Raw genomic sequence first — 10,910 nt, forward strand, 5'->3', positions numbered from 1 at the left:
AAATGAAATAAAGTATGTACGAACTAGCATGTTGACTGATACAAACTAGCAGCTCCTTTCCTTTCCTTTTGGGATCTCTGGGGCTCCATATTTGTTACATTAATCATCTTCACAATATCTCCCAACCAATGGTTTCCACATATTGTTTAACCACTACGTAAGGGGGTAGGAATTTGCTGCCTTCTGTGGCAGTGCATTCTCTCTTTGTAATTGTTCAAAGGTTTTCTTATGTATTGTGAAAACCTGCCTCCCTGTACTGGGTAAAATCACTGCACCTTACCGTTCCCTTGTAGCTATATAGGATAGGTCTAAAGCCATTACTACATGGTATCCCTTTAAATATTTGAGAGCAATTATGAAGATTGTCTTAATGGCATGTTTGAAGCTTTTACTTCTCTGGTGGATAGTCCAGGCTTTGAGAGAGCAGTGACGCTTTAATGATTTCTGGTCCGTATAGCTGATTAAAATCCAAAACTGAGGTGGCTTTGGTATGTGCAGGTAGCTTCTTCAGGCTTGTTGCTCCTTGACAGCAGAGCACCAGTCGTGGAAATGCAGCCCTTCCCCGTGTTCCCCAGTGTCAGTCCTGTGTACTGGCCTATACTCTGACACCAGCTCTGAGCCAAGGAAGGGCATTTACAAGGAGCCATTGTGTCAGTACAAAGTTCCAGTCTTATTTGTATTATGTGCACGTTCTCAAACCTCCTGCCTGAGCTTCAGTCCTGTTGGTCAGGTTCTTTGGCCTGGGGCTCCGACTCATGGTTGCCCAGATGGCCTGGGTCTTGACTTTGGCCTGAGGAAATCATCCTGGTTTTGATCTCTTGGCTGTCTCAACCTGTAGTTCTTGCTTTTTTCTCCTAATTTTTCTGAATGTTTTCAAGCCCTTTTCCTGGAATTGTTAGGTTCTTTCCTTTCAGGTTTCTCTTACCAGAGGTGACTGGGAATATGATGGGCCCTGACACCTGGACCTAGCAATGGAATTGGCTACTTTTATGATTAGGTTTGGCAGTTATAAAGAAAATTAGAAAGACTTCAGAATTTTTTGCCTTAGACCTCTGGAGCTGTATGGTCAAGGTGTAGAAAACTCATGCCTTTCAAGATCACTTGGGCCTTATATAGTCCCTTTCTTCTCTTTGGTTCTGTCCCGTCGTCACCCCCCTTCCGCGCCCCCCCCCAGTCCTTTTTCTTAATCTAAATCAGATTGCCACCTCTTTACCATCCTTTTTATTCCTCTGTGCTGTCTGCAAATCTGTATTGTAGAATCAGTAACTAGAACTGGGGTTTTTTAGTTTAAGGACATGTGAATTTATAGATTTTTGATAAATCTTTCCAAATTGTCATTTATAGAGGTTGCATCCATTTATCTTTATAGGTTATTTTTATTTCTTCTGTGAACTACTTGGGAATTTGAGATTTTTTTTAAAAGCTCTCAAGTGATTATAATATACAGAAAAGCTTGAGATCCATGGGTTTTATAAGATTTAACAATTGATTAGTTATAGAGAGAATGTGTGTCAAAGAAGTTTCCAAAACCTAGCACAGGTAATACAGCTAACAAAGAAAGCAGGAGTGGTGGCTGGTTTTGTTGGGAAAACATTATAGAGTTTGGTTTTAGATTTTAATTTAAATGTTCATAACTTATTAGTAAGTTTGTTTTTCCTTTCTTGCAGTTGAAATGGATGCAGTCAGAACTGAATGTTGAAGAAGTGGTAAATGACAGAAGCTGGAAGGTATGAAATAATCTTAGCTCTGAGAGAACTGGGAGGGGGAGTGAGGAGAGTCCTAGGGCTCCTAAGAAGAATAGAGATCCTTCATTTACAAGCAACTGAGGGTTTTCACTTGCGAGGGGCGTTGGGGGTGCAGAGGATATGGTTAGCATCCAAATAGAATCGTCTTATATAAACTAATTTTAGCCCTAACACAATCCTATATTGACAGACAGTCACAGAATGTTCTTTTAACATTTATGATATGTAATTTGTTTAGATTTTTAGGAAGCAGAGTAAATAGAACAACACATATAAATTTACACAGTTTAACAAGACTTTCCCTTCAAGCATACCTACTTGTAAGAAGGATCTGGCACTCATTTAGAAAAGCACAACCGATGTTTAAATACATTTTATGTTATTTTAAAAAAAGGATGAAACCTTAAACTTATTTTAGGTATTTTTGTCTAAGTGTCCAGAATATGGAGCTGAAATGTTTGTTAGTTACTAAGTAAGCTAGTTTGTGATTTTTTTTTCTTGAATAATTTAAATTTTATTAAAATACTAAAATTGCCTTATAAATGCGTATCAGAGCACTTGGTCGGTCAGTTTGAACTGGTGAGAAAACTCTGCTTCTTAAAACTGCTGGCCTGGGACAAACGATTATGTCCTCGTGAACCATGAAAAATTTAATTTAGCCCCAGGCCTGATTTACACATGATAACTCGATGACTTGTTTCTCTTTAAATATCTTAGGTGTTTAATGAACGCTGCCGAATTCACTTCAAACCTCCAAAGAATGAATAAAAGGATACTTTTTTTAAAAGGACCGTGTCATCTCTTAAGAGCTAAGCATGACAGATATCAGCAAGGCGGGCTTCCCAGGACGATCTCTGAGCCAACAGTCCAAGACCTTTTGTTGATTTCAGCCCCACTTAGCCAAGACCTCAAGTATAAATAATTCTGATAATTATGGAGAAATCAACTGCTATTTTATACTGATTCTGTTTAAAAAAAAGATGTTTTATAACTATTAAAATAATTTTCTGACTCAGTGTATATATTTATTTGATGGTTTTCCAAGTTGAGGCATTAAGTTCATATAAGAGAATATGAACAGAATTTTAGTATCTGATTTTATTTGTATTATACCTTTTTGATTTTTATGAATTTATTGGGATGAACATGGACCTTTTTGGTTGCTGATGATTTTATCCCTTTATGTTTGTAGGCTTATTGCTCTTAAGTAAAAGGGCAGTGTTATAGGCTGGATCCTGTCCAAAGAAACTTTCTCTTAGTATGTTAACTTCTCTTGTTTTCAAATGCAATGGAAACTTTTTCCTGGACAGTACTTCTGTGGACCATGAAAAGGAAAGCAGTAAAACAAATTCAGAAAAGGGAAAGGCAGAGGAAGGCTTTATGATAGTAATCAAGTAAGTCAGTGAAAAAACTAATACCAGGATTTGGTCTTTGCAAAAAAAAGTACTTTTTAGTACAGGATGATTGTATTAGTTTTTGTTGCTGCCTAACAAATTACTACAGTGTAGCAGCTTAAAATCCTGCCTGTATCATGCAGTTTTGTAGGTCAAGAGCCCAGGCAGGCTAGGCTGGGTTCTCTGAGACCAAGTTGTCAGTCAGGCTACATTCTCAGAATCTTCTTCCTGCCTCTCCAGTGTGATGGCTAAATTTAGATCCTCTGTTTTAGGACTGAAATCCCCATTTCCTTGCCGGCTGGCATGGACTAACCTCTTGAAAACTATCCACATTTCTTGATACATGGCTGCCTCCCTCTTCAAGCTAGCAACAGTGCGCTGAATCCTTTTCATTCTTGGAGTATGATTTCCTTTTCTGGTGTAAGCTACACAAACAGCTTTTACAGGGTTTGTGTGATTAGTTTAGGCCTACCATGATAATCGGCATCTTCATTACATCTGCAAATCCCTTTGACCAGGTAATGTAACATCAAAGATGTAATGTTTCACATTCACCATCTGAGGGATTAGAGTGGGATATCTTGGAGAGCCATTTAGGATTTTGCCTACCACAAGTTAAGCCACATGGCTCTGGCACAGAGAGATCATGGGTAGGCTTATGTAGTATGTTGATCTTGGTCAGATTATGCAGTTGGAAGTGAGCAATACAAGTATTAAGTGCTTGCCATTCTTTTAATAGAACTTTTAAGCACATACTGTGTGTCAGACACTATCTTAGTTACTGGGGGTGTTGATACACAAGACCTACTTCTGTGAAGATGGTAGCCTAGTCTTTTTTTAAAAAATATATATTTTTATTGATTTCAGAGAGGAAAGGAGAGAGAGACATCAGTGATGAGAGAATTATTGACCGGCTGCCTCCTGCACGCCCCCCAATGGGGATTGAGCCTGCAACCTGGACATGTGCACCTGACCAGAATCAAACCCGGAACCCTTCAGTCAACAGGCTGATACTTTATCCACTGAGCCAAACCAGCTAGGGCTAACCTAGTCTTCAACAAGAAATATTTTTCTACGGTCAGCAATAAATACGATTTTTGTACAGGACTTACCTATTAATGAAGGGTGCCTGACAGAAAGTTAATGCTTAATAATTATTGGATGTATGCGTGAATTGCAAGAATAAAGATAAGACTCAGCAAGGATCTTCCTGATGCTTAGGTGAGAATTCAGAAACAGAATCTTAGGGAAGGATTTATTACAGCCTTACCAGAATTCCAGGTCTGCTAAAATGCTATCTACTTGTGTTAAGATGTCTGAATCATTCCAGTGTAACATGCAAAATGTGTAATTTTGGCAATGTAGAGTGACTTTTAGTCTAAATGAGTAGTATGTTTTGTCTGTGGTGAATGGCATTGAAAGCCTCAAATATGATGCATTGCTCTTGAAAGTGACAGAAGATAGCCATAGAAGGAACACCTGTGACAATCCATTTGCAAATTCCTTTAACAAACACTTGAATGCCTTCCATATTTGAGTCACTATTAATAGATGACTCAGCAAGAACAGATAAGAATACCTGCTCTTAATGAGTTTACATGTAGTGAGGGAAGATAGACAACGGTAAAGAAGTAAATTATATAGTATGCTAAAAGTGATGTCCCATGCCCAAAAAGGAGGGAAGGTTAGGAATGAGGAGTGGAGAATAGGCTGCAAGTGACTACTACCAGGTGATTAGACATGGTGCCCTTGTCTTTGAAAAGATGATTTAAGTAGAGACTGAAATATATAATAAAGAGGTAATATGCAAGTTGACTCACGCCCTTGAACAAGATGCTTGCCCCATGTGGTCACAGATAGCCACCCCCATGTGGTCACAAGATGGCCCGGTAATTAGGGGTGACCAGGCCTGCAGGGGAGGGCAGTTGGGGGTGATCGGGCCAGCAGGGGAGGGCAGTTGGGGGCAACTGGGCTGGCAGGGGAGCAGTTAGGCATTAATCAGGCTGGCAGGGGAGTGGTTAGGGGGTAATCAGGCTGGCAGGCAGAAGCGGTTAGGATAGTGGTCGGCAAACTGCAGCTCGCGAGGCACATGCGGCTCTTTGCCCCCTTGAGTGTGGCTCTTCCACAAAATACCGACTTCTGGGCCACGAAATTTCAATTGCACTGTGTGTGCGCGTCTGCACGTGGTATTTTGTGGAAGAGCCACACTCAAGGGGCCAAAGAGCTGCATGTGGTTTGCGAGCTGCAGTTTGTCGACCACTGGGTTAGGAGCAATCAGGCAGGCAAGCAGTTGGGAGTCAGCAGTCCCGGATTATGAGAGGGATGTCCAAGGGGTCCCAGATTGGAGAGGGTGCAGGCTGGGCTGAGGGACACCCTCCCACCCCCCAGTGTGCAAATTTCATGCACTGGGCCTCTAGTACCAAATAAGTTCAGTAATAAAAAGGAAGTTTCCTAAGTCATTCTCTTTTTAAAGTTGTGCTCCAAAGATACCACTTTGGGAAGTGGAACAATAATGTACCAGGTGCTACCCTGCTCATGTGCCACACTGCTTACTTTAGACCATCCAGGAATAACTTGTAAACTGGGAGATTAGTCAAATGTGTGGTCTCATTTCAAATCAAGAAAATTGAATATTCTCTCTAGAGCTAGGTGACCTGATCAAATATGTTAGAGATTACTTAGGTAGCTCATGATTTCCCATGTGTACTTAGCCTTATAGTTATGCCTTGACTGACTCTTTAAAAAACAACTTGTATAGTTGAACATGAACATTGAAGAATAAAGAAGTAAAAAAGTGCTTGCTCCTTATAGGAGCAGGATTTTCTGAAGAAGCCTAAACTACCCCAGAGCATTATGTGGGGGAGGAAACCCAAAATGTTAGTAAGAGGTTTAAGCAGAGTTCCCAGCTTCTAAATGCAGTGGCCAGCCAGCTGAGGGCCACCCTGTGAAAGGGGAGAGGATTGGTCTAGGAGAATTTGTGGGTCTCCTGGGGCACTAGGACAGGACAGCAAATCCACTGGCACTTAAAGGTAATTGCTGCAGATTGACTGATTTTCTTTTCCCATTTCATTTTTTAAAACGAATAAGCAAAATCTGTCTCCTAATTAAAATTCCTCAGTGGCTTCTCACTGTCTTGAAGATTAGCATCAATTTCTTTAAATGGCTCGCAAAGTCCTTGGTCCTGTGGTCCCTGCTTATCCCCAACTTCACAGCTCTCTGCCTACACTCTGCTCTGCACCAATAGGGCATCACTCTGTTCCCAGAAAAGACCCATTCTCCCCTCTTAACTTCTGCACATGCTCTCTCTTCCCTGTCCTACTTCATGTCTCAACTATCACTTCTGTCAGCAAGCCTTTCCTGACCTCTCAAATACAGATTAGGTGTCCCTTTTAAATGCTCCCAATAGCAACACCTCTTTCATAATCTTCACCTTCCTTCTCCGTGGCTGCTTTCCCTCTCTCCTGCCAACTTTTGAGGTCTGGCGCTGTGATTCTCAGTGCCTGGCCTGGGTAAGCCTGAAATACTGCTAGTTCTTTTATATCCATTTTCCCCTTCCTGACCAAAGAGAATCCTGATTTTGTCTAGAGTGGCAGTGTGCCCAGCTTCCTTTGCAGCTCCAGATAGCAGTGAGGCAGTTTTGGCTCATGAGAGATGAGCAGAAGACTGCTGGAGCATTTCTGAGAAACTTACTTTCTTGATAAACGCATTGTCCTTTCCTCCTCCTTTCTACCTGGGTTATGGTTAGGGTGGCTAGAACTGACAAGGGTGGGGACTAACTTGCCTGTGTGGTGACAAACTAAAAAAAAACACAGTTAAGGATGCTGAACAGAAAAAGAGACTGGACCTTTTTAGAATTTATTTATTTGTTTATTTAAAAATATTTTTACTGATTTCATAGAGGAAGGGAGAGGGAGAGAGAGATAGAAACATCAATGATGAGAGTGAACCATTGATTGGCTGCCTCCTGCATGCCCCCTACTGGGGATTGTGCCTGCAACCTGGGCATGTGCCCTGACTGGGAATCCAACCAACCTCCTGGTTCATAGCTCGATGCTCAGCCACTGAGCCATGCCAGCTGGGTTGTTTTGTTTATTTTTTTGGTGAGATTTGGGCCTGGCCAGTTCTCTGAAGACACCTGCTGCTATAAAAGGCTGGATTTCCAAATTCCTGAAATGAGTAAACCTTGGTTGCTACGTTAAAGTGCTCAAGAGGAGCTGTTTCGGCATGCACAGGGTAAATGAAGAATGTCAGGATTTTGAATGAACATGTTTGTTGTTTGTAAACGCGTGCTTCTAATGTGCCAGAGGATCTTGGAAAGGTGGCTGGTCCTCCTGACATCTTGTTGACACACAAAACTTCTTTAACCAGAGGACAAAACAGAAAATGCAGCCCTGCCCCTGTCTATACAGCATCATTTGGTAATGTGCAGAAATGCGCCCCCTCCAGACCTGCTGGGAAGAACTGGGGGTGGGGCTCTGCACTCTGAGTTTTTAAAGCTCCAGCATTTTCTGATGCGCCCTTTCTGAAAAAGTTTGAGGACTGCTGTTCTAGAATCACTGTTTTCCACATGAATTAGTTAGTGGGATGTCCCTAAATGTTGATTTGCAGCAAGGGCTAGCAGGTTAGGCATACTTTAATTTAAAGTATCACTTTCAAATATTAGTGCCTTTCTTGGTACCCTCCATTAGGAAACAGGAGATATGAGGATGCACCCCATGAGACAAAGAAAGGAAAATTCTGGTGGGGTGGGGCAGGGCTTGGGCAGGAGGGGACATGGGAGGAGGGAGAAGAAGAGAGACCAGGAGGCTGTTGGACCTCACAATCCATCTGTTTGGAAACATCTTGCTGTTTCAGAGCCCAAGGGACTGGATCCTAAAAGGCATTGTGGGTTGCTTTTCCAGCTCCAGGCTGTGTTGCCAAACTTGTTATTAAGTGAGGGCAGGGGTTTTTATCTGTTCATTCAGGGATATAATAGGAGTGGTTAACCTATTTGGTTAAGTCTCTATATTTAAAATTCTGTTAAATACAGCCCCATAGGTGATGCACTGTTCAAATATTTATTCAATGAATGAAGAGTATACTATTACTAATAACTTGTTTTCTCAGTGCTTACTACAAATTAGGCACCATTCTAAGTACTTTATATGAGACTAGTGGCCCAGTGCACGAATTAGTGCACATTGAAAGGAAATTAATTAGAAGAAATATTTTAATATCGCTATTTGTCCTTTCTCTATAATAGAAGTGTCAGAGATGAAAGAAAATTAGTAAAATGTACATGAAAATAATATATAGATTGATTAATAAAAAACAATAACAAGCCCTAACCGGTTTGGCTCAGTGGAATGTTGTTTTTTCCTTCCTGGCTTCCTTCTATACCGCCACCTCTAACCCAGCATCCAATATATATTTTAAAAACAACAACAACAAAAAACAATAACAACATGATATAACAATGAGTATTTTCCATGAAATTTTTACTGTCAGAATCTTCATTTAGCATTAATTTTAAAAAAATATGCCAGGTATTCTGGAAAACTTATATCATTTGGACAAACTTTGCCTTTACTACAACATTGAGTAAATTTTCCATTAGATGGTTTTTCATCAGAGAAATTTAGGGATAGGCAAAATTGACATGTAACAGTCATTCCATCATAACTGCGTTTGATAATTGCATCCTCATTTACCTCATTTTCGCTATGAAGGCAGTTCCTACCAGTATTGGTAGTACTTGTTTGTAGGGAGTGGCTATAGGGTTAAGCCTCGGACTGACCTTTGGCAGGGCCACAAACAAGTCCCAGCTTAGAGGGCAGAGGCCTCTTAGCATAATTAAGCTTGAACTTATAGTCCTCCCTTGCTCCTTCCTAGGTAGGTAGCTAATGGGCTGTGGGAGGTGCAGCAAGTGCTGTCAAAACAAGGTGAAAGTCACAAGAACATTGTAAACATGTTGACCACTACCCTTGTTTTGCTTTGTGTGCTCTGAGTATAAAATAAAGACTCAGTTTGCAGGCCGTGGTGCTGTCTCTCCGTTAGAGAAACGGCATCCCACTAAGCCCCAGCTGTATTCTCTTGTCTGTCTTCTTTAATGCCCCTCCTCAGGCTCGTCGAACCTGCCCGTGCTGGATGTGGCACACTTGTTGATTACTGTTCTTCAGACATATTCTGTCAACGATGTCGCTTTCTTTTGGCTTCAGAGGTAAGTTGTGCCAATAGTTGGTCTTCAGACATAGTCTGTCAACAGTTGGCTTCAGAATGTCAACAAAAATGTGACATCATTACCCGGTGCCCACAGCCGCTGTATGCAGGCTGGGCTGGGCTGGGCTGGGCTGTGGGCTGCATTTTGCACCATGGCAGCATTGGCTGCAATTTGGTGGGCTGTCACTCCAAGGTGGTGGCACAGCCTGTGTTTCACTTGGGGAGAGTTGAGTGTTGCTTTGTCAGTGCCAGGTCCGCAGTGCCGTTTCTCTGTAAATGGCCAGTGTGCATCATGGCAACTCCTGCGTTGAGCATCTGCCCCTTGGTGGTCAGTACACATCATAGCGACTGGTTGGACAGTGGGAAGGACACTTAGCATATTAGCCTTTTATATATATAGATGGGAGATGAACCTTGGAAGATTCTAATAGGGAAAGGCTAGAGAAGATCAGATCTTCTATGAAGGAACAGCCAGAAGTATGTGTAGGAATTTTGGAGGAAAGTCATATCGTTTCCCTAAAAAGGAAGACATGTCATTAATAGCCAGCTCATCCAGGACCTGTCCATTACTTGGTTCCTAAGGACTGAGGTCAGATCTCAGTGAAACATGTTAACATACAAATGCAGTTCTCTTTTTGCTCAATTGTTCAACCCACATTAACTCTCTCTCTCCCACTGATCAATCATGCCTTACTTTTCTGAGGACAAAGTATTCCTGACTAACTGTCCATCCATCCATCAAACCACCCATATACTTGTCACATGGATCAGATACCTGCTACTCCAAAGCCCTCTTTTAGGGAAAACTTTGGCCCACAGCTGTTACTGAAAGAGCAGCCACTGAAAGCCCATTTCACATTACGCTGATTGGTCAGGGTTGTGCAGTTGGCCCAACACGGCCAAACATTAAGTTGGTCAGTGTCCTGTGACATTTCCTGAGCAAAAAGGTTCTCTAGACAATAAAAATCTTCCAGGCTTTCAATGTTATCTCTGATAAGGGTTTAATCTCCAACATTTACAGTGAACTCATACAACTTAACAAAAGGAAGATAAACAATCTAATAAAAAAAAAGGGCAATGGATCTAAATAGATACTTTTTGAAAGAAGACATACAGAAGGCCTAGAGACATATGAAAACATGCTCAAAGTCACTAATCATCCAAGAGATACAAATCAAAAATGACAATGCAGTACCATCTCACACCTGTCAGAATGGCTATCATCAACAAATCAACAAACAACAAGTGCTGTCAAGGATGTAGAGGAAAAGGAACCCTCGTGCACTGCTGTTGGGAATGCTGACTGGTGCAGCCACCGTGGAGAACAGTATGGAGTTTCCTCAAAAAACTAAAAATGGAACTCCCATTTGGCACAGTGATCCCACTTCTGGGAATATATCTCAAGAATCTAGAAACACCAATTAGAAAGGATATATGCATCCTTAGGTTCATAGCAGCACAATTTATCATAGCTAAGATTTGGAAACAGCCTAAGTGCCCATCATCAGATGAGTGGATTAGAAAGCTGTGGTACATCTACACAATGAAATACTATGCTGTGGTAAAAAAAAAA

General features: G+C 41.4%; 1 protein-coding gene across 4 annotated transcripts in view; it reads left to right on the forward strand.

Moving 5' to 3' along the window:
* CCDC58 (coiled-coil domain containing 58) overlaps nucleotides 1–2,765 on the forward strand; it is a 23,707-nt gene extending 20,942 nt beyond the window's left edge. For 3 of the 4 annotated variants that reach the window (XM_006755328.2, XM_015558487.1, XM_015558486.1), the window contains exons 4-5: nucleotides 1,668–1,727; nucleotides 2,463–2,761. In XM_006755328.2, coding sequence (XP_006755391.1) covers nucleotides 1,668–1,727; nucleotides 2,463–2,513 — 111 coding nt within the window. In that variant the 3' untranslated portion in view covers nucleotides 2,514–2,761. Of the gene's footprint in view, nucleotides 1–1,667; nucleotides 1,728–2,462 lie in introns of all 4 variants that reach the window. The other variant, XM_006755327.2, reaches the window with a different exon arrangement.
* Nucleotides 2,766–10,910: the final 8,145 nt, after the last annotated feature.

This window comes from Myotis davidii, unplaced genomic scaffold (genome assembly GCF_000327345.1).
Source record: "Myotis davidii unplaced genomic scaffold, ASM32734v1 scaffold292, whole genome shotgun sequence".
NCBI lineage: Eukaryota > Metazoa > Chordata > Mammalia > Chiroptera > Vespertilionidae > Myotis > Myotis davidii.